This window comes from Desmodus rotundus, chromosome 8, assembly GCF_022682495.2.
Source record: "Desmodus rotundus isolate HL8 chromosome 8, HLdesRot8A.1, whole genome shotgun sequence".
In the NCBI taxonomy this organism is placed as follows: Eukaryota; Metazoa; Chordata; class Mammalia; order Chiroptera; family Phyllostomidae; genus Desmodus; species Desmodus rotundus.
In genome coordinates, this window is record NC_071394.1 from 118,946,059 (window position 1) to 118,971,177 (window position 25,119).

At 37.5% G+C, this 25,119-nt stretch overlaps 1 protein-coding gene across 9 annotated transcripts in view; it reads left to right on the forward strand.

The window, feature by feature from the left end:
- Positions 1-25,119, forward strand: part of RBMS3 (RNA binding motif single stranded interacting protein 3) — a 1,231,630-nt gene that overhangs the window by 1,156,989 nt on the left and 49,522 nt on the right. For 8 of the 9 annotated variants that reach the window (XM_053929473.1, XM_071222108.1, XM_053929475.2 and 5 more), the window contains 2 exons: positions 11,340-11,450; positions 19,000-19,047. In XM_053929473.1, coding sequence (XP_053785448.1) covers positions 11,340-11,450; positions 19,000-19,047 — 159 coding nt within the window. The remainder of the gene's footprint in view (positions 1-11,339; positions 11,451-18,999; positions 19,048-25,119) is intronic. The other variant, XM_053929479.2, reaches the window with a different exon arrangement.

Genomic DNA, 25,119 nt, shown 5'->3' on the forward strand with positions numbered 1-25,119 from the left:
TTTTTTTTTTAGTTTGAGGGTTGCCATGAAAACGTCTCATGTGAAATGAAAGGAAATTTTTTGTAAAGAAGATTTTTTAGATAAAGGCAGAAATCCTACAGAGTCTGTTGAGGGACTAAACTAAATGTCTAGCTGCGTGTCAGTATAACACAGTTGTGGGAAGCATACTAAATGTTACTAAGATTATTTGAAGCTTCTTGGCCCTAAAATAGGAACTGCAAAAGGAATTAACACAATGATTAAGAAACAAACCAAGAATCTCTTTAGAAGCAATGCAATAAAAAATTTATTCAGAGCCAGGGCAGACATAACAACAATTCAGATTTGGCCTTGATTGTGACTCACCTGGGGACCCTACTGAACTGTAGATTCTGACTCAGTGGGGCTGGGGCTGGACCCGAGACTCTGTATTAGGTTCCCAGATGACGCTCTCTGGTCCTGGACCACATTTCGAGGAACAAAGTGCTAGAGAGTTTAAGACCAATCTACTAAACTTAGAAAAAGTCACAATTACTGTTATAGCATTACTGTTTAGGAGGAAGGGCACTAAAATCTAAGTGAAATAAAAGATGCTTTTATTTATAAGTTTCTACAACAAACAGGGCACTGAAGAAAAGAAACACAAAATTGGCTTTTGTCTCATCTACTGGACAACTGTATGTATATTAATGGACCTCAAAATGGACATCTTGCAGGCCTCAGAATGTATCTTGGTTGGCTGCTAATATGTAAATTTTTAGCTTAGGAGAAGGCCATTCCAACAGGACATATTTTATTTCAGCGTTAGATCTCAAGACATTTCATCAATAGTATATATACTGAGTTTGAGACGTGTTAGTGACAATAGTACTAATAGAAAATGTAGTTTAAAGGGAGAGAATTCGTTTTGTTTTTTTTTTAATTGAGTCTTGACTTCACACCTGTGCCCTTAGGTCTAGTTGAGTTGCCAGCTCTAACCAGGCAAATTTCTAAAAATGTCTTAAAAGAGAAAACAAATAGCCCAGAAATGTCCTCTGAGGGACCACAAAATAAGGTACATTTTGCAGTGAATTGCAGGACAAGGAATAGCTACTTTCCTAGTAATAGCCAGAATCAAGGTGCCTTGTGACATATTTAGGCAATTTGCACTATAAACAATGGCCATAAGTAGGCTAATGGGCAGCTTTTCCTCTTGATCACCCTCGTGGTTTGAGAAGTAATTTCCCGGGCCCATTCACCAATAAGGTCCTGCAAGACCTTGAAAATGACTGGCAGCCAGGTATTCGGGCCTCTCTGTCAGTACGGAGAAGTGTTTAATGAGTAGCTCTATGACAGCTCGCCGTCCTGAGTGCTGGTTAAAGCGAGATAAACCTCTCACCAGGCAAAAGACGCTGCCCATAAATATTCAGACATCTGCTGGGAACCCTATTTGCCTGATCATTTGGAAAAACGCTGGCTTGGAAAACGGCTTCTGACGTGCATTTTGAACTCTGTACGTTGAAACTCTGCTTGGAGTGATTACTGTGTAAGTGATTGCTGTGTAAGTGAGCAAAGCGGTTTTTATCTTATCACATGGCAGGGTTTGGCAGCGATCTTACGTGGCTATTGAGCAGTCTGTGGCGTGAGACGCCCTAATAAAGACCGGTTACGTAGCATTTGTGTCATTGCCCTGACCGTGATATACACATACATAAAAAAAAATCGCACCCCGTGATGAGGTATACGTAGGTCCTCCGGAGAACGGAAACTCTGTAGTGACCTCCAACGTTAAAATTCCTCGGGGAGTGTGTGGCTCGTAGAAGCCCAGAAATCCTCATAGTAAATGACAAGAACATCAAGTTAGCAGTGGTCAGACGTTGGTACTTTTAAAGGAACACAAAGCCATTGAATGGATGGATTTTTAAGACCATCCTGTTATCCAGTCAAGGGACCGCTTCTTTCAATGGAATCCTCTTGTCCGCCTGGAGTTTCTGTTGATTTTACATCCCTTTGAAGTCATAGGTGCCCCGGCTGATAAACAAGTGTCATCCACTCATTTTGTCACTCAGCACCATTATAGACTATTTGATGATAGACACTGCCCTAGGCTTTAGAACCACTGGAAAAGGAGTAAACATCATGGATGGCATGGTGACCTTGAACTCCAAAGGAGAAATAAAGTACGATCATGATCCAGGTGTGTGCCAAACGTCACGAGAGACAAGAGAAGCAAGCAAATGACCAACCACCTGGGTCAGACACAGTAAATGTTCCCTAGAATGTACCATTTGATCTTAGAGCACACCTGCAAACCTGCTGTAGATCCCAAGACTCCTGGCAAAGACACTGAAGGTGTGAAAGAGAGATGGGTCAGAGAAGGATGAGGCGTTCAGTGTGGTGGGAGGAGAGCTTGATGTGGGTAGTCGTGGGAAACTAGACTGGAGGGTAAACCGGAAGTCATGGGGTCTTTCTAGAGCGTGCGTGCCATGCTAAGGAGGCCATCCTAAAGTCATCTGGAGGAGCCTTCTTTTGGAGATGCCGTGTGGAAGTAGAACAGGAAAGCTAGTCTCAGGTGACCCTGCTGCTCATTCAATCTAAGTAACTTCTTCTGGACGGCATAAGTAGAAATGGAAACTATTTTGATCCCATCACTGCATTGCCTTGTATGCCTTAAACTCCTCCAACATATTATCTTAAAACAGTCATTGGCTCAAAAGTGCCAATGTCCTAAATATGTGACATTTCCAATATGAAATAATATCTTTCAGGTACTACTCAGCTATAAAAATTTGATCTAGGCTGTGCTTTGGTAGAGAAGGTAGTTTAACACGGTCTCCTTTATATTCCCTCTTGGATTGAAAAATGACAATCATTTTTCTCACATTTACAGGGATATACGTATTTTAGGGGTTATCTTTAAGGTAGGAAAATGGTAAGGAGCTGTTCTCTGTACCTCTGATATAATTTTTGTATTATATATTCTATGAGTAGATAACAGTAGTTTACTTTGTATCTTAAAAAGTAGAGAAGATAGTGAAATATATTGTGACTAACCCATTCATTTGAAAAGTGTCATAGCTTAATGGTCTTTAATCTTTATTTTTTCAAATCTCTTTAAAATAATTTTGGAACCGTGTGCATGTATGAGGTAGGTGTATAACATAAGAATCCTGCAAAGTAACGACAAAGGACTTAGGTTGCACCATTAGTTCTTCTACATATATAGTGTGATTACTTCGTATCTTCAGAACATACCATGTGCATTTTTGTAGCACCTGGGTTTGTACTGAGAGCCACACTTGACTCGGGGATTAGAATGGGAAGCCGATGAACATAAATTCACCCTTTGTTGCTGAAGCCATTAGAAGCTCACTGAAGACTTGGGATCCTTCTATGCACCCTTAATATGTCTCTTGGCTCAGCAACTATAATCCCATAGAGCAGAAATATGAAAGGAAAAGAATATAGTAACCCACCTGCATAATGAAATTCCTTTTATAATTTTAACACGTTTAATGATGAAAGAACTAATTGTTCTGTTGCACTTCAGTCAACAAAACCATCTGACCATCAGGGCCCATGTCTTCAAGTTTTCAACTCTCCATCAATAATGTAACATGTTTACATTTGGATCTATTAGAATTCTAAAGAAGCTTGTTGAAAACATCAAAAGTCACTGCCAAACAGATTTCTTTACTTCTAAACATAAAACTTTCTAAAGGCTTCAATGAAGCATTGTTGAGAATTCTAATAATCTATGTACTTGCTTTGGTAAGATATACTTCAGTGTGACATATTTACTTTATATTCTTATTCAAAATGACATTATTGTACAAATAGGTACTTAAGCAATAATTGAAACCATTATTCACAGTTGAATAGGCATGGTATTTAATTAGGATTCTTTTAAAGGGACTCCATGGTTAAAACTAATTTGGTTTTAATGTTTTTTAATATTACATATTTTTAAAAACAATTTCAATGAATGATAACTGAGTGAAAAAGCAACCGCATGAATTAAGAATGTTTAAGTAGAAAAAGAAAAAACTCTTTTTACGGCTAATATTCTCTTGTTAGATAAACTATTACATGACTGTTCTAAAATGCCCTATTTCTAAAAATCATACCCTTACCCCACAGCTCTGGGTAGCCATCCAGATATTATACCAATGGAATCGAATTTGTCTAAACTGAGAGGAGAGGAAACAGCTCTGGATAGACGTATCTCTAAAATAAATAGCAATACAAATTGGAACTAAAAAATTGTCATACAGCCACGGAAAGCCACATAACAGTCTTGCTTCCTTTCATTCATAAATTATAGGATTTAGGCAGTTGATTTTGATGTCAAGTGTCTAAGAAACTGGTTTATATCATAAATATAATTTCAGTGTAGAAGCTAAGATTTGCTGTTGGTCACAGGGAGCAGAGAGTAGATAGATATTTTGTGCCATGTTCTAATTACCGCAGCTTCACATCTCTCATTTGGTGTAAATTGAGTTTATAAATATTTGTCTGCATGTGCCAGGGTTTCTGACACTCGGCACTAATAACGTTTGTGGCTGCATAATTCTCTGTTGTGGGCATGTGTCCTGTGTGTTGAAGGGTGGCTTCTACCAACAATGACCCCACCCACTCAGTGTCAGCCACGCCCCTTCTGCAGTTTGACAACCAAAAATGTTGCCTGACATTGTCAAATGCCCCTTCTAGATAAAGCAAAATCACCCCTGGTTAAGAATATGCACGTGAGCAGATATCTTTTATTTTAATAATTTCCACAGATATGCTATGGTGATATTAATAGAACTTTTTACATCAAGGGAATTTCTGATCTCACTTTTAAGACTATGGTGGTTGAAGATATTAATAAACGCACAAATATGTGTGCTGAGCCATGGTTTTCAAACTGGCCTTTGTGAAAACAAGTTTTGTCAAGAGCTTGGGAATGCTCCACTTTGATGAGTATTCTCAAACTTGCACTTTTCAGTATCTTTTGATTGGAATTTTGTTGCTCCATCATTCTTCCAACCAATACTTATGAATCATATACGTATTATATGCCTCATACTGTAGACAGGACAAAGACACTGTAATTTGACAGTGGTGAATAAACAGGCATGATTTAAGCCCTCTTAGTATGAACATTCTAAACAAAAAATGTTGCTAAGTATTAGCCATTGTTTTGAATTTAACTGAACAATTAGAGGCTGTGATATAGAAAAGTAATTCACAAAACCTGTTTTGAATATTTATTGCATGTAATTCCTATTCATAGGGATTACAAAAGGTGTGTGAACATAACCCTTACCCTCTTGGAAGGTATAACACTGAGAGAAGCAATTAGAGAATAATAAGAGGAAGAAAGGGATTAAGTACTAAATTGGAGACCTAGGGGCATCATGATTCCTGCTCACTATGATGATTCATCAATTCGTCATTTTCCCATACTGCCAGTGTTTGTCTGAGATCATTCCAAAGGGCTTCCAAAATTGAAGTCATATCTGCCAGCTCTGCCACAGCTTTGGGGATTTCAACTATAATTTGTTTTAAAGTCAGACTGCCCCCTCCAAGTTGGTTGGGAATTCAGTAAGGTAGTTGAGGATTCATGAGTGTTTCTAAGGATGGGGCAGGGTGGGAGGAGGGCTTTCCTGCTCCTTCTTCTCTCTCTTCCCAAAGCAGCAGTCCTTCCTAAACTTCACCAAACACCCTCCTTTACTCAAAATAAGAAATAAAATGTTAAAACCACTCACCCCAAGATCAATGAAAAAGATTAATCTCTGCATATCCATCACGGAATGTTGCACAGGAATATTTCGGGACACTGCATTTGCATAGCTACTTCCCAGATTAAGTGAACTACCTTTATGCCATTCATATTGTTAAACCATCCTTGCTATTGGACAATCACTTACACTCACTAGTGTGTTTGTCGGCTCTCATCATTCTCTGCACTCCACTCTCCATGTGCTCAAGACAGTCTGGTATATGCAAACTCAACTAGATTCTTTTCCAGATTAGAAATATTGAAAAATTGACAGACAGTCAGAAAAACATAAAGATGAGAAAGAAGACAAATAACCTTAAACCATATTTTTTGAAGTCATGTTAAATGATTACTATGAAAAACTCCTATAGTTTTGCATAAATCATTGTAGGAAAAGAGTGTAATATGGGCCCCAAGTATGTTGACATGGGGCATCTCCATACAACAAGAGGGGAAAAGGAGATAACATTTCATTTCTTTTTTTTCATTTATATTGTCCAAATAATTTTCTTCCCTCTTACTTTTTACATTCCGATGATTTCAAATTCAGGACTTACCGAGATTTCAAATAGGAAGAATTCTCACACGTCCCACAACCCACGAGAGACTGAGGAAATGGAAACATGTCAGGTCATCAGGCAGAGGCCTGAATTATTCAGATAATTGCCCATTTCAGCTCATCAAAAATGTAGGCTTGGCCTCTTTGCATATTTAAACAAAACATGATGGGATTATTGCTATAAAGGCTCAGGCCTTATCACAAGGCTGGTTTAAAACACATAATTGTGGGGTGGAGGGACGGGGAGAAAATGCAGACAATTGTAACTGAATAAAAATAGATTAATTAATTTAAAAAATAAAGATAAATTTAAAAAAACACATAATTGAGAAACAGTGAAAATAAAATACAGCCAACTGTTTGTATTTAAGAACTGTAACACCAGGAACTACTATAAAGGACACATGGACAAAACCAAGGGGGAGGGTGGAGGTGGGGGAGGGAGGTGGGTTCAGCTGGGGTGGGGTGGAGGGATGGGGAGAAAAGGCATACAACTGTAATTGAATAACAATAAAAATTTTTAAAAAAGAACTGTAACAGGTTTATACAATAGCAGTTTATTAACAAAGCAGACTTCTCAAATTTTAGGGGACATCAAAGTCATCTGGAGGTATTAAAACAAAGATTACAGACACAAAGCACCGGGATTCTGATTTTAATTCTAATCCTTAGCTTACTGCTGCCAGTCCACAGATTGTAGCTGTCACTGGACTAGACCACTGACGGTCAAAGGAAGATTCATGTAGGTGCTGCTTCTCACTGTAGACCGTAGTCCATGTCCTGGCTTTAACATAGGGTTTTTTTTTTTAATATTTCTCTTATTTTCTATTTATACAAATTACAATTTTTCTTCCTGCCAATACTCATCACTATATAATTCTATCACATTAAACTATGAACAATGAATTGCGATTAAACTATACTAAAGATAATGATGTTTTTCATGAATAATGCCTTCTAAATTGTTTGCCAGATATCGTAATACACTCGTGATTGCCTCATATAAAGGTCCAAGGATAGGGCTCACATTAGGCTTAATCTAGATGCTCAAAGGATCCCATCAAGAACCTAGTTTTGAAGTGTTGACTTAATCTACAGGTGAGGTCATCACCTAGTGGCCCTCGTGATGCAGGAGAAAGAGGAAAATTGAGCGAGGTACTGAAGAAGGCAAGAGCGGGTGAGCAGAGACATTTGAGCAGATTATCTGAGGGAAAGACCTTCCAGGCAGAGGGGCATCTCATTCAAAAGTAGTGAAGGAAGGAGGCTGTTTGGAATACTTGGCAAACAGCAAAGAGACTAGTGTGCTAATGCAGAGTGAACCACATGGAGGATGGTAAGAGATGAAGTCAGAAAAGAAGCAAAAGGCCAAGTTGATGTAGGACCTGCTTAGGCCATTGCCCTGAGTAAGAGGGATAGCCATTGGAGGATTTAGAACAAAGGAATGGCATGACCTGGTTTACATTTTAAAAGGATCTCGGGTTGCTGTGTCGAACGAGACCAAGAGGAAATAGGAGAAAGCAGGGAAACCGATCGGCAAATTTGCAATAGTTTAATACAGGTTTTAAGCCAGCTGTGTGTGTTTCTGTTAGAAGAGAGCCTACACATGTTTTCCCCTATTTGCCAATGATCTTATGTTTCATTTGGGAAATTAAAATATTGATGAGCTCTCCAAGATTTAAAATGTCTCTCAACTACTGGCAGAAGGTTAACAGCACAGACGCTTTTCTGGCTTTAGGTCAGCTATGTTTACTCCACATCAGTGATCTTTGGAAACTTTATCCAAATTGCTGTTGCAATTGTTTATTTCAGAACTAGGGCGACCAGATCCGCCCTACGTCTCTTGAGTGTGAGCAGCTTTGTTTGTGCAGAGGCAGTGGCTAAAATAGACCAGACATTTCCATCAGCTGTTTGGTCATTGTGCTTTTTAGTGGAATTACAGCATGTTATAGTATTTTTCTTTGCAGCTTAAACATTGAGCAAACCCAGACATCCAGAGATGCTAAAATGAAAAATCTGTTTCCTTTTGCCTTGCCGTTTGCCAAGCAAACTCTGTCAGACAGCACATTCTATACATTTTTGTCTCTGAAATTACCCTTAACGTGTTGGCAACATCTGTCACAAACACTCTTCAGTCTATGGCTTAAATGCATTGGATAGAAATGGATTTGACAGTATATTTAATGAGGCACAATTGTAGCTGAGGCCACTAGTTTGGCCTTAACAGTCACAGGTTTTTCTTTTCCTTTTTTTGTTCTTTTTTCTTTCCTTTTTCTCTTCTTTTTCAATGTCTTGTAGAACGCAAAGGACATTCTGTGATGAGGGAATTGTCTAGCAAGCACCATTCTTTGTTGTAGATAAACAACACTTCCAAGCCTTTGTCTTTCCCTGATAAGTGTCATCAAGAAAATTTGTTTCTCCAAGAGATTTCTGTCTTACTTCCAACTTACTGATTATAAAGTTGTTCCATCCCTTGAGACTCTTAAGGAATTTATGTTCTTAATAATTTTGGAGGGAATCCTTGTTTCACTGACCATCTTTACTGAACGTGAACAAGAATGTATGTTCTTACCAGTCCTTCCCCAAGAATTATTATTATTTTGTGCATTTATTTGCAATAACTGCTTTGGTTAGGAAAAGAACGTTTCCCTTACATTCTTTGGCACTCCTTGCCTAGTGGTGCCATTTACAATTTCAAATTATGACAAACCCCTCCCCACTCTTCCCTTTGATTGTCAGGTGTGTGGTTTGTACGCAGAAGCAGCGCTCCTTCTGTGGCATCTGCGATCCAGTGAGTCCCCAAACACTGTCTGAGAAAGGATTCTTTAAAGAGACCAGACAGTCCTTCCTAAATTAATTCTGAATGCAGGCACTCAATCCTTCTATTCTTATCATGCATGGATTTTGATTCATCTGTCACATACTCACATATCTCATTTGCATATTGCCTTCCAAACAAAGACTCAAGTCTACCTCTCCGAAACACTGGGGAATGAGGTCACCCCCTAGGGCACTGTGAAGAAAGTATTCTTACCAAACACAATTTGGTCTTTATCTCTGATTTATGACAAACAATCTTTATGTGGCTAGAGCAGACTGATTAAACTGAGAGGTTTCCAGGACTGTGACAGTTTAGCTGTATGTTAGAATCTCTAGGGGCAAATATTCTAAAGAAATAGGCTAAGTCTCAAGTTCAAGAAAAGTATTGAAGTTTTGCACCTGCTAAGGATTAAAATGTTGTGAAAGTGCCACTTTGGGGTTGAAACAATGCTTTAGGACTTGTCTTAACTCGGAGATTATTCTATATAGTTTTTCTCTAAGTGATTTAAGAACTGCAGCTCTTCTTAAAGTGTTTACTTCCGGTCTGGCACAGCAAATACCTGAAATGAAGCCCAGTAAGTGCTTTTTGTAAAATATAAAATAAAGATGCTTCTGCTAAAGAAATTCAGACAGCAGGATGAAAAAGTGACGTGTCTCTGAGTTATGTGTAAAAGTTTTTATCATGTTTCTCATTCAAGAAACACCCTGATGAAAAACAATTCACCGAAGCACTATAAAATTCAAACAACACAAATCCACAACTGTGTATGTTTACAAGCTAAAGACCTGTAAAATAACACATATATTTTCCAATTGATTCTAGCTCAAAAGTTCTAATGCCTTTTGGAACAAAGCTGAATCTGTACATTAAGCATTTCCAAATATTTGGCTGAATTGCTGTTCTCCCTCCATATTAATGGGAGGAGCCCATAAAAAAGGCTGAGCGATTGCCTGATCTTTTAACAGATACAGTCGGAAAGTTGGATTTGGAAAGTAACATGAGGAATTAATCACCCTGAGCAAAAGCATTTTAGGAAACATTTGCTTGTGGGTAATTAGTTTGGGGTCTGAGAGCCTGTCATCTGCTTGAATCTCTCCTAGTTTTATTTCTTCAGAATGTTTACTTACATGTATGGGGAAAAAAGTCACATAGTGAAAAAACAATGTTTATAGAAAAAATAACATACAGACACATAATAATGTTATTACCACAGAACATTTAAATGAGTTGTTATAGCATGAACTTCTGCCTTTATCATCATCTTTAAAACACTGGAATTATAAAATATCAAAGGTTCCATCCAACCCTAGATTTTTAACTTTTAAAAAATATTGTTCTATTGTCTAGCTTAGTCAATTAAGGCAAACTAGTGGGTAGAGGAAAAGGGAGGAGAGGGTACATAGCCTGGCTCTGTGCTTCAGTAGCCATGTGATACTTTATATATGGACAGATGTTGTTTTAAATGTCTATTTTTTTTTTTGCATTCCAACAGTTAAAATAAGTCAAAAGCATGTTCTAGACGTTGGCTTTTCATAACACCTGATGAAATACTGGACATTTTTACATTTAAAAAACTTTTTAGCGATGTTGCATTTGACCAGCACTGAACAGTTTAGTATTCTTCTGTTTTGTGTCAAAAGCATAGAGAGAATGAAAGTAGGTCAAAATATTTAAATTTAAAATAATGGGAAATAGTCACTCTAACTTTTATAGCATTTATATTAGATTTTAATATGTCCATCAGAGAGATGCAGTCAAGGAACCCATCTGGTCCAGCATTATCACCCCAGTGGTAGATTGTATTGAAGTGATCAAAATTATCCATGTAAATCCTGGATAAATGGCATGAACCAAAAGTCTTATTCAATATCCATAAAAACTAGAGAATTTCCATAATATTTGTACTTTTATGCAGAGAAGTTTGTATTCAGAACAATGAGGGAGGGGATGCATATGGTATCTTGGAATACATCTTACCTTAAGTATTGGAGTTATAAATAACAGGCATTTTTGACACATCACAGATCAATCGCATCAGGGGAAAGGAAGTCGCTAATGTTATATATTTAGATGAACAGAAGATGCCATGGATGGATGTAAAAATTATACATGGTTGAATTTAGCCTTTTCAGTAAAAAATGAACGGATTGGATGTTAACACAGTTTACTGTGTTTATTTGTTTTAAAAATTTTCTTCCTTGTGGAGCGTATTTTCAGATGGGCGTTGTGTGTGCTTCCAGGGTGCTGTGATCACACCGACGATGGACCATCCCATGTCCATGCAGCCAGCAAACATGATGGGCCCCCTGACACAACAGATGAACCACCTTTCATTGGGCACAACAGGAACGGTGAGCTGAAGAGTTTGTTTGGTTTTCTTAGACTTCTTCAGTAAGATGAAACACTCTCTCTTCACTGGCATATCAGCAAAACTGGTTCTGTACCTTCGACTAACACACCCTTCAGGTTCCAGTATGAACAAGCTGCTTTCTGCATGCATATTTGGTCCCGGGACATGTTTTCTCCCATTGACAACCCTGAAGGTTGTACTGTGTGGCATTTAAATATGAGTTACTTCTTGTTCACAAGCCACAATGCACCAGGTATAATGTCTGTTTTTGGAAAAGTGGTTTTTTTTTTTGCATGCACCTGCAAATCTAGACCTTGTAACTTAATACACTTGAGCCTAATATTCTTTTCCCAGATGCTTACCACTTCAGCTAATATATCATCCCCAGGTTACACACAGGTGGTGGCCAACCTGGGCTATGACTAATATGCAGGGCTTTTTATTTATTTTCAATGTTTAAGTCAGTAAAAGTAATTGAGAGCCTGACATAATCGAGTTCTTTTCATCTTGCCTTTGAATATATTGACATTGATGATGTTGAAAAATAGGAAAGGAATCTAATGTACTTGATCCTTTTTTTTTAATAGGTTGGCATATTTTTGACTAGCCATTATTTTTCCTTAGAGAACAAAAGTATATTGAAAAATGCCTATTCCAGCCTTGATTTTATATCAATGAGGCATTTGAAATCATTAGTAAAACTTTTTGTTTGTTTGTTTTTAAATCTATTCAGACAATTCCCCAAATAATCAAGAAGGCAAATGTTTAATACAATCTGGAATACTGCAACTTTAATTACCATTATAGAGAACAATGAAAAACATCCAAGTCAACCTCTCAGGTGAAACCATTGTTAACAGTTTTTATTTTTTATAGCTGTTAATGCAGGTGTTTTGTCATTTTTAAAGAGGTAGAAAGAAAAAGGTATTTTCTTTTTATTGAGGCAGCTTAAGTGTTATCCAAAGAACACTGGACTTGAAGTCAGGAATTCTAGACTTACATCTTGATTGAGCCCTGTTCTCTCCATCTGTCCTAGGAAAAATAATATCTTCCAGCCTCAATTTCCCTCTGTGTCTAGTTGAAGTATTGAACTTGATAGATGGGGCCCCTTTGACTACATGCCTCTGTGTCTTTAAACCTATATATCTCATCTTCTGTGCTGGCATCATCTCCAAATATCTTCATATACTATGTACACTAGCTACACATTGTAAATTTTACCTTAAAGCAATGGCTTGCTTGCCACATAGGCTTTTTTAGAATATAAGAAGTTTCTGACATGTCCACTGAGGCCTCAATAATCTGCTCTAAGAAGACAGTCCATATACCTAACGGAAAGGGCCACTTGGTTTCAATAGAGACATTTAGTTTTATTGGCGTAAACTCTAAGGCCTCCGTTGCTAAATCTATAAAAAGCCATTGATGATCCTGTACCTGTCTGAAGGCTTGTGCTGGGCCAAAGGCGTCCTTAGATCTCTGGCGTAGACTTTTAAAAGTCTCGTCTAAGAAGACATTTAACTCTCCACTGTGGCACAGCTAATTGTCATCAGGGAGATAGAATTTGAAGATAATATTTCTAGAGCTTTTAGCAATATATAAGGATTATTTGTAGTCACTTTGCTCATTTACAAGTAAAACAGACCCCATGAACAGTGTGGGGAGACCTGAAGTTTCTCATGTGCTTTTTATTGATTTCCCTTCATATTGGCCTTAATCTCCTTAAAGTATCATAAATTCTTAATAAGTGAAGTATTGCAAGCTTATTATATTGAATAACAATCTGGAATCTGATAAAAGAGGGAGTTATTATGCAAAGCCTAGTAAGAAACACTTTATAAATCCTACTCATTTGAATGAAAAGCAAAGCCAGCTGACTTGCTGAAGTTTCAATTTGCAAACTAGAAAAAAACGTAAGAGCTAAGTTTAACTTAGATTATGGCTGCATCCTTTAGGGAATTGAAAAATAAACTAAAATATACAGAACAGATTTAGAATTATAATAGTTATTGGTTCAACAACATATATTGCAATTAGCACTTGAGCACTTTCAACAAGGACACATTTATACAAGATCACAATTTTTACCCAGCTGGCAATAGCCAAAGTATTCAAAAAGGATGTGTACTCTCTCCTGTTCTTAGCAAAAGCTTTAAGTATATGGCTTATTTTTAATACCAAATTTCCTGTAGCATATTTTTCCATCTTTTCTCCCTTCACATTTGTCCTAAAAAAATGCTTAGGTATATTATAAGCTTTGTATAAATCAATGTTTTGCGAAGGAATAATATTTCACGAGGCTCTGGAAAGGAAGAGAGAAAACAATATTACCTTGTTGATTTATTCAACAAAATAGCATTGCGTTTAGTGTCCAGAATACTGTTATACATATCTCTTGATCTGTCACTCTTATACTTTAATGTACCATCATAGATCCATTTTATGTGAATTTTTGATCCATGTCTGGAGTGGCTATCAAATATGCCCTCCTATTGCATCATTTCAACACACTTTATCACTGCTGGGAAGGTGGTCTGTTGTCATGGAAAGAACAGTGGAAGTTGGAATCAAACTTGAGTGAGTTCAAGTCTGGCTCGGCTCCTCATTAGCTACGCATGTTTAGGCAGGCTATTTAACCTCTCTGAACTTTTATTTCCCTTCCACAAGGTAGGAAAAATAATATTTACATTCCAGGAAAGTTGCCAGTGTTAAATGGAATGATATATGTGACATACTTAAGACAATGTGAAACCTGATAGATGCTTATCACACAAGCGGTCCTTACCCCGCTGTCTTCAGTGGCTGCAAACTGGTGGGAATCTAATCTGAGTCACCAGAAGGAATGGAGGAAATTATCAAGTCCACAGCACAACTCACTGGCCTGCTCTATTTCATTTGGCATAGCTTGTTTCTTTCACATTTCTACTTCTTTCGCGTCTAACATACTCTTCCAGGGTTGTAAATCCAAAAAGTTCATGGAGGCCAGCCAAGTCACATTAATGAATACAAGTTGGCTGAGTTTATGCAACAAACCCTAGAAATACATAATCAAATCTGGTCTGTCATGTACTATAAATATAAGTAATATTGAAGATTATATTCAAATTACATATATTTTTAATGCAGTATTAACAACATCTCTGAGTGTTGGATGAACTAGGAGGTGGCGCCCTTGGCAGCCTGGAACACGATGCCACATCTAAAGAAGGCAGCCACTACTCAACTCCAGGCCACTCTTGCTACATAGGCATACAGACCTGGGGTGGCCCCATCTTCCAATTGTTTAAGATAATCTAAATATTTGGAGCTTAATGGAAAATGTTCCTATAGTTGAGTATTGAACCCAGTTTGTTCCCAAAGCTCTCGGATTGTGAGTCCTGACCAAGGTTTTCCGAGGTCTCCTGAGACCCCTCTGGCCATTGCTTCTTCTTGTCTTTCACAGGCTGCTAAGACAGGGTTTCATTTCTTCACTTCTCATTAATACATGATTTCCTTAGCAATGCCATCTATTTTCATGGTTTTGAACTCTGCTTGCTATGCCAAACACTCCTAAATCTGAGTCCTCGACACTAACTTCATCTTAAAATTTTAGACCCATTTTTCTAACTACTTGCTAACTATCTCATGTTAATCTCCCTCTGATATCTCAAAGTCAGCACAACCCAAACGACTCATATTAGCTTCCCCAAGCTTCCCCCCCACTGACCCCCTTCCTTTTATATGTTCCTGCTTTTTGTTTCCTCTCAAGACATATCCATCACCATTTGCCCTGGAAGTTAAATGCTACACCTAGCACTCAATCTAGTTCTTTCCTTCTTCCTCACCACCATGTACAATTACTTTTCAAGCCCCACCAATTTTGTCTCATAGACATTTGTCAAATACATCCCTTCCTCCAGATTTCTAGACTCTGTGCCCTGAGCCTCATTTGATTAATTATAATAGTCTCCTAACTATTCTTCCTGCCTCCTGTCTCAATTGGCTCCTATCCATTCTCCACCACGTTGTCACAGCCAGTCAATCTAAAGTTATCTGAGCATGCCTCTCTCTTACCAGTAACTTTTCAGAAGCTTTCGGACATCTAAGCTCACTGAAATTCTACAAAATAAGGTGTAAGCAGTGACAAGTCAAGCTTAAGACAGTGGCCTCAACTCCAGAAACAGGTTCCAGGGGCAGAGCAGAGACAAATCCAGTGAACATTCTAAAGGCAGTAATTGTCAGTGCTAATGGGGAGTTGGCGCTACATTGGAATTTGCCAGTGTCAGAAGGAGGGCTTTAGGCCATGGGTCAGTTCCCACTTTCCTTTCTAAGATCCCTGGGGAAAGAAGTATAGGCAGACAAGTCTCTTTTTCATCTTCAAAAACTAGATGTATATGGTCCCTTTCAACCCCCAGTTTTGAGATGGATACCATGTGATTTAATTAACCTTTCTCTACCCCTTGCCACCTCAAATATTTATTGTTTAACTTTCTACCTAATTTTAAGCTAGACAGAATCTTCAAGCCTTAAGAGAAATGAATTTTGTGCAAGTAGCGTAACTGTTTTATTCCAAGGTTCTGCTAACCTTGAAGAATTTTCTAGCTTTTCCACTTTTTTGTTTATTTTTTGTCACAGGAGTCCCTGGGTAGAACCAAAGCCCTGTTAACCATAATTTCTTTTTACTCTCTTGCAAGCTTTAGCAGAAGCCACTGGGGATTTTACCGTGTTATGAGAGCCTCCAAATTGCATGACAATCTTGTTTTACAAGTTCCTTATCTCCTTTTCACTTGTTAATTGGTGGTCACCAGTGGCTTACAATGTCACCACAGTCTGTGGAAAGAAAAAGTTTTTGTTCTGCAGGCTCCTTATCTGCAGTTCTGTTTGTGTTCTCCAAACCACTGGTGATTTGTGACATCACTGGGCTCCCATGGCGTAACCATAGCCACTCGCAAAGATAGTCTTGTAATTGTACTCCGTTTGTTCCCTATAGTTCTCTGATTTTTTTTCAGTCACCACCGTTCCTTCTTTAATTCTCACAAATTCTGACAGTGTCTGGTGAAAATCCTGAATTACTCATTTTCCTTAGAGAGTGTCTTTTTACAATTATTAGGTATGAATATAAGTATTAGAAATAAGAGTAATGAAGTGCATTGCACAATCTTAAATGGACTCATGACTAGGAAATAATATTGTAAATTCATAAATGGTAATAAATATATCTTCTTAAATGGTTTTCAAGGAAAAAGTGTCAGTTAACTAAAAAAATGGTCAAGTACAAGACCAAAAATATAGATAAAAGTGAACAGTTTTCACATTTTGTTAACGCTTATCATAAGATAAATAAACATCGAAGGTAGTCTTTAAACAATAAACAAATAGGCATTAAGTGAAAGTCTAGTATTACGAAAGTTTAATTGCAAATAATAAGGTTTTGCTGTTTAAAAAATGGATTCTGAGTTCAAATAAATTAGAGCAGGACATTCAAAAGGCTTTCAAAAGCCTGGCAGATAAAAGAACATAAATAGGTAGTTGAGAAAGGAGGAAATAGAATGCCCCCCAAAATGAAGAATATAATGCAGATAGTCATTTAATCAAATACACACATAACCCATTAAAGGGCATAAAAATAATACACATTACTGATGAAAGTATAAAAAGCAAACATTCTCCATATGTGACAATAGGGAACTAACTTGTAAAAGTCTCAATTGGACAGCACGGTAGGTAGTCAAGATGCTTCAAAGCAGCTCTACTGAGAGACCGATCAGTTTTGGTGTTGGAAGCTATTCTGTGAAAATATTCTAAAATAGCAGAAAAGCCTTTATACCTTAAAACTGTTCAAACTAGAGTTTTTATAATGTCTAATAAAGAAGGATGATTAAGTAAATCATAAGCCACCCATACATTAAAATATAATACTGCATGAAGCTATAAGAATTTAAAATAAATAGGAAAGGATTATGTATAATCTTTAATCAAAAGAGAAGGATGTAAATTTTCACATGTGGAGTATAGTAACAAAGAAGAAAACTATATATGAAGTAAGGCTATAAGAAATACAACAAGTGTGGTTATTTCTGGGTTATGGGATTAGGGATGATTTATATTTTAATTATTATATTTTTCTACATTCTCCAAGTGTACAACAATAAGCATGATTTAGTTTATTTTTAAATGTTATGAAATATATATAGAAAAATGACTAGTGGCATGGACTTAAAATTAACTTTTTGTTTGTAGTAATAACATATGATTGCAGTTATTTAAAAAGTAGTATGAATTGCTATCACTATTAATAAATATTTGTAGACCCTTTAAAAATGATTCTACTTATTCTAGCTTTGGGTATTATAATCAACTCACTAGTTCACATACCTGTTGTGAGAAACAAAATAACTCATGTCTAAGGTTTATTTGCTTTTGAATCTTTGATCAATGTTTGCTTTTGCTGGTCAAAGTACCTTGTAATGTTGATGTTTTTATCTGTCTTCTCATGAGAGAGTGATTAACATTGTCCTTTTGTGGCAAGGAGATAAAATGCAGAAACTTCTGGTAGTCTAAATGAAGTTTTCAAGTCGATAGAAAAATGAAGTTTAAGGTTTTCAGGGTTTTTTTAAAGAAATAATGATTACGTAAATGAAATAAGTATCACACAGAACATACATTTAATCATGTTTTGGCAGTTTATTTGAATGTAAGCAATATTTGGTCCTTTTATACAATTTACCCCTGCAAGGGGCATTGGGGCTGGATTAGAACTTTACATTTCTGAAAAGGAGGGGGGGGCTTGGGCCGTAGGCCGGATCCAAGTTCCTTTTTTTAGACCTCTGGCTAAAGAAATTGTATTAAGCCAAAGTTCTTTTTCATTTTCAAAAAAAAAGCAGATGTATTTGGTCCCACATAACCCCAATTTTTTAAATGGGTGCCATGTACTTTAATTAGTTATTCCCTACTATTTGCCACCTCCAATATGATGACACTTTGGAAGAAGACAGCAATCATCTGTTGAACAGATTCTGTTCTGTCTCTGCTCTCGCTGTTCCAGCACGCAAAGCTCCATGGCCTTGACCAACAGCCACTGGGATCAGAGTGGAGCTGAGTGCTCAAAATGTATCAGCCCCCGTGCAGTATGGAAATGTGCAATTTTTTAATTTATCCCTTTTAAATTTTCCATTCTTTACTTTTATCTCCAGGACTTTGTTTCATAGTCTGGGCCCTTTTCAGATGTGGCCTGCCTTGTAGAACTTTGGGGTCAGCCAGAGAGGGTACAAATTTCACATTGCTACCCTGAAACCAAAATAAAGAGAGACTACAGAAAATGACAGTGTTCTGGGACAGACTCTACTGTCCCAGCAAGTCACATGGGGCCTAACACCATATTCAGTGTGGTGGTTATGGGGACCATTGTATCAACTGTAAACTAGGTAAGGGCCACAGTGCCTCACAAGCTTGGAGATAGGGGGCCTAGGCCACCACATACATACAGTGGGCACTTCCAAGTTATAGAGCTAAGATTCTATTTTATTTTCTTTTGTACTTCATTGCATTCTTTCTCATGCTCTTCTCATTCAAAGATTCAGTCCCAAGACAGGATTATGATACTCCACCAGCTGTTGTGTCAGGTAGGAAAATTCTAATTCCTTTCAGACTTGATTGGTGGGGAGAGATGGAGGTTGCCTGTTTTTTTCCCAAAACTCTTTAAAGCAGTGATTCTCAACAGGGCTGGGTGCAAGGAATTTAAATTTCCATTCTGGGGCAGGGAGTAGGGGATTGTGAGGAGGTGGGCAGAGCATTGTTCAAAAAAGTACATCGAATATTCTAGTCCAACTCTGTGTATGGAAAATAAATATGTTGTTTTTGTCATAAAAAGTAAAAACTCAAAGACATTTGGTCTGTTAAAGATACGCAGAACGTAGAGCCTATGTTGTGTGTATCGGTGGTTCTCAGTGTTAGAAGGGCTCATTGGAATTTCTGAGAAATGGAAGATTTACAGATAAAAGATTTATGGAAGAAATGGATATTTGTGTTTGCCAAAAGAGGGCACAGATTAATTCAAAAATAGTTTGAGAAGCACTGCTTTAGAGACTAGGATTCTTCTGAAATCAGAAATCATCCCATTTTGCTTGCTCAGCACACAGCATAGTGTCTCACCCATAGTAGGTGCTCAATGTAATTGTTTGTTGAATGAATCAAAACTTCAGATTTGTTCCAAAAATGGTATTTTGGATATTGAAAGAGAAGCTGCCGATGTTCTACTTGTACAACAAAGTGGCAGAGATTGATTTGAGAATATGTTAGTATCTTGAGGATTTTACGTAGCAATATTTAAGTCGTTTCATAAAATTTGGTGGTGCAGTTTGTAATAGAGTATATGTATGTGAAAAGGTAGGTTTTTATTTTGGGCTTCACAGATCTTGTGCTTTCTTAACTTTGAATTTTGGTTTTTTTGCAAAGAGAAAAATGGGCACAGTTTTTCATTTTTGTTGATTTTTTTTAAAACTAAATAAAATACTGGCAGCCTGAAGAGCTTTGAACTCTTTGATCCTTTCATGTGTTAGATGATGAGGACATAAAATCCAAACCAAGAAAGGCAGTGGAGAGACAGAGCAGGAGATGAAAGCCAGAAAGAGAATGAAAGAGCCCGTCAGTCAGTAGAGTCAGGCCACTGTTTTGAAGCAGGGAACACCATGTTCTTGGCCACATGCTTTGCTTGACCCAGCCTCCAACGGGTAATCCTTTCCTCATGTCCTGGGGACTTGTTTAATTGTGCTCACAGCTGAATATGCATCTTACAAGTTCAACCGTGAAACAATGAGTCAGCTTTCAGTTGTGAAGTCACTTTGCTCCTCTCGGAGAGCTCTGTAAATTGTTGATTAAAACGTCACTTATCTTTCCCCAAAGTGTACTACCTATCATCTTTTAATGTGCCTGTTTCATGTAGCATACTCTGCGTAATGTAATACAGCCTTTACTTGGTGTAATATATGGCATCTTTGTTTAACGAGAGGCATCTACTCCCGAAAGTAAGAAAATACATACACTGAAACTTTACTAGGTTTCCTGATTTCACTTTTGAGAACACGATTTTAAAAAAAGCAATGAAAACATCAAAAGAACTTACTAGTATCATATCATTGAGGCAGAACATCTGGCTTGGAGTTCCCACCTAATGCCACAGACAGCTGCCACTGGAAGTTCCTGAGCAGAGAAATGACTCGATCAAAGTCATGCTGTAAGAAACATACTCTGGCAGTTTCACGTGTGCTTAAGGAGCAAGAAATAGCGATCATATAGGGCAGTTAGAAAGCCCAGGTATGATGTCATGAAGAATGTTTGAAAAGTGCTAAGATACCATCAGCGGAATACAAATGAAGGAGCCAATATAGAAGTGACAGGAAAAAGAGCAATTTGGGGGATTTTTAACTTGTTTTCCCCTGATAAGACTGAATTGGTGGCTTGACATCTGATAAATTTGCACAGAGATCTTTGGCCTCTTTAGCTACCTCTAAATGAAAGTAGACTTGCCTTTTAAAAATGTTTGTAAATTGTCTGGTTTGAACAACATGAGTGATTTTTGAAAAATTGAAATATCCCTTGCCAAACCCTTGGGCAAATCAGGCAAAGGTGTAAAATATTCCCTCCCTAGATGTCCTAATATGCCAGTATCGGACAACTCTAATAGTAGTCAATTCTCTGTCAGCGTAGGAGCAAACTGAAGTACCATACTTTATTGGAGTTGAAGTATCCGCTTTATAATCTACAGAGACATAACCCTAATTTCATTCAATCAATGTATCAAACATTTATTGAACACCTGAGCGTTAGGCACTATGCTCAAGTACTAGTTCTACATGGATGAATACAAAATAGACCACTGGTTTAAAAACATGGTCTGATTTAATGTTATGATTGGTGTTTGTTTGTTTTTTATGCTGTTTAAATGTATAAAGTAGGGTGGAACTAAAACCTAGAATCTAAAAAGGAGATCAGAAGCCCTCAAAACTAAAGTGAATTCTGAGCTGGATTTGGAAGGACACATAGGAGCTGACCAGCTGGACGAGAGTGGGAAAGGTACAGGAGACAAATGGAGCAGGATATGTAAGCTCCTAGAGACAGGAAACCGTGTGGGGAATTAGATGACAGCAAGTCATTTGTTATTCCTGGGGCAAAATGTCACAATGGCCAACACAGAGGCTCAGTCAGCATAGATCTGATTATAGAATTCTTTCTTCTCTGAATCACATGTCACCTTCTTAAAATTTATTCCAATAATATTTATTGGGAGTGGCCTTTACTGTGTTGGCTGCCAGGGATGCAACTTTCCTCTAAGAACCTAGGATTCAATTAGGAAGTTAGATACAAAAGGTGATTACAACACAGTGTTTTAAGAGCTTCCACTTATTATGTTTAAGTTTGTAAACTCTCCAATAACATGCCTGAGTTCAGAATCTACTTGTATAACTTACTAGTTGTAGAAACTTGGGAAAATTACTTAACATCTCTGTAGCTTAAATTATGTATTTGAGTAATTAATAATAATTACCTAATATGATTGTTGTGAGAAGTAGGCAAGATATATAGCTTGTTTAAAACAGATCCTAACGTAAAATAAGTGCTCCAATGTTATTAGTAACAACTACACCAATCATTCCTGTTACAAGATGCTATGGTGGTGGAAAGAAAAACAACTAGAACACAGTGGAAGTCAGCAAAAGTGGAAGAAACATCTCAGTGGAGAAATAAGGACACATGGGAATTAATAAGTAAAAAATAAATTGAAGGAGAAAAGTTCCAGACCAAGGAGGCAGCACGTACGAAGACTCTTGGGTAGCAGGGTATGACAAATTCAAGGAACTATAGACGGCTCAACGAGACAGGGAGGGATAAAGAGAGGTGGGGAGTAGAGAAAGGGAATATGGGGAAGTTAGCTGGAGCAACAGCACCAGAAATGGTAACTTGAACTCTATCCAAGTGGCAATAGATGTACGCTAAAAGTTTTTAAGGTGGAAGGACATGTGATCACTCTGTAGAGTGGAAAATGCACGGAGAGAGACAGAACTAGAAAAGGCAGGGCAGAACTCAAGAATCCAAGCATGAAATCAAGTTGGCATGTGCTCAAGTTGTGGAAGTGAGAATGGAAAGTTGACAAATTTGTGTCCTATTAAAGAAGTAAAATATATGACTTAGTAAATAAGTGGATGCCAGGATCAAAGGGAGAGAAGAGTGAAAGGTAGCTTTTAAGTTCCTGTCAATTCAATGGCCTGAGACATCATTTCCAAGGATCTAAACAAGAGGAAAGGGAATCAAGTTTGGCAGGAAAAAGGCCAAGTTCAGGGTTGTACATGTTGACTTTGAAGTGTCTATGAGGCACCCGAATAGAGATAATCAATAGATATTTTGATAGATATCTTGGAGCTCAGAAGATAGCCCATAGCTACAGCTGGATTTCGGAGTTATTGACTGGGAATTGTCGTGTCATCCAGAGAATGTGCTCAGAATAAAGGCAAGTAGGCAGATCTTTGAAAATAAGACTGGCCAAAGGAAAAACACCCAAGGAGCCTGAAATAAAGATTGTAAGAGACAACTATAGACATAGAAGGAAAAGAGTTTTAAAGTTTCAAGATGTGATTCATAAAGGGGGTGATTCACAGAACAAGGTCACTGAGGAAGCCATATACTTCCAGGAATGTGGGAGGACAGGAGGAACGGATGAAATATGTGCATATGCCTTTGTAAATGTAGGAATAGGAAGTCAGAGGGTTTCCTACATGATGAATACTATTTGCTTTTATGTGACATATTAAGTGACATCTTCTGAGAGTAAATGGGAGATGACAGGTAGAAAACTAGCTTTGGAAAACTGGGGAGTAAGAAAGTGAACCAGCAATACATAGGAAGTTTGAAGGGCAGAATTGGGGGTCCCTTTGAAGCTACAGACTACGGATTTTTGTGATACCAATACGTGAAGATGTTTGATTTTCCACAGTAGTGATCAGTAACCAGAAAGTCAGACAGGTGGGTTAAGCCAAGGCTAAGGTTTTACTGAATGAAGTGAGGAAAGGGCAATGTTTGATGATAATATTGGCAAGAGGGTGACTAAGTGACAAACTATAGTTTCCAGGATCAACAGAAAGAGAAAAGATGGGGCAGTAGGAGGTGAGAAACAGGAAGAAAGAGGGCAGATAAGGACTAGTGTTGTCAATGAAATGTATGAAGTGGCATGAAGTAGAATACTGGGATGTAAGATTTTTGGATAATAAACCATTTCTTGGCAAAGGCAAGATCAGTGGAGCAGGTGGCCAAAGTGGACTTGAGATGAAGGTGACGAAAGTTAAGGAAATCAAGCAATATGAATATAAGCTGCTATTTAACTGAGGTATTTTTTTAACGTCTGGAATTGTTTTATTTTATTTGGTTTTTGACTTAATAAGATGAGGGCTGATCATCAGGAAGAATGTCCCTAATATACGGATCACTAACAGAATATACTTCTGAAACATGTTACAAAACCAAGAAAGAATTTTTAAGAATAATGTTATTTCAGAACACTTGGAACATAGATTTAATTCAAGGCAGAAAAGTGGATCATATCAGTGTTTTTTAGGGTGTGATTTGTGCTTCAACTTGACACTTAAAGTTAATTCATGAGTACAGAGACCCAAACATTTTATTTTTATTTCAGCAGCTGCATAGTTACTTTCATGTAAATTATGAATAACATAGAATAAGTTCACCAAATACATGGCTTAAGGAATACTTTGCTCAGGAAAAATCTAAGGTAAATAATGAAACAGTAAATACACTTTAAAAAATAGTAATTCAGGAAGGACAGAGCTAAGGCAAGAGTGGTGATGTCCGAAAGGAAGTGGCTGAAATTTGGGAAATGGGAGCCTTTGACTGGTTTCACTGAAGTCACCTCCCCTTGTCAAAGTCTCAGCTACAGCTTATCTAGCTCATTTCAAGAACAGAAGATAGAGGTTGAAACTCCCAACATTTTCATGCAAAATCAATAACCTGTTCTCTTTTTAGTGTTTCTTTCCCAGAACAAGTACAACTCTGTAAAAGATCTTCCTATTTTAAGCAAATTTGAGGGGGGAAAATTGCTCAAGACATCGGGTTTTTTTCTTCATAGTTGGATTTGGTGAAAACTACATATAATTTGTTGTGGAAACTTTATCTCAGTTGCTTTAAGCATGATTTCCTTGAAGGGTGTCATCATGAAATCAGGCAAATCTATTGACAGAGAGCAAGTTCAAAACAAAATTTGTTCTCCTCTTCTAAAAACCTTACGAGTTCAAAATTAGAATCTGTGTTTGGAAAAAGACCCCAAAATACATGAGAGGGACCCGCAGAACTTCTGTGAGTTCATGTGTACATTCTCTGCTCTATCCTCTCTACACTAGCTAAAACAGGTTGAAAACAGTCAATGGTAACAGTACAACTTCACGACAAGATTTCACAGAAAATGTATACTCAACCCACAATACAGTTTCACTGAGTGTGGTCAAATATGAAGTCCTTAAGCATCTGATCTAGCCAGGAAATTATACTCTAAAAATGAAGTCTTTCACAGCAGTATTTTGCCCAAACTAAGGCAAAATTCACTGTTAAAATAGTATGCAGTTTTTCCACATTGTGCTTGCCAGTCCATATCATCACTTTGCATTGCAAAGCCTCATTAATTTGGCATCGGT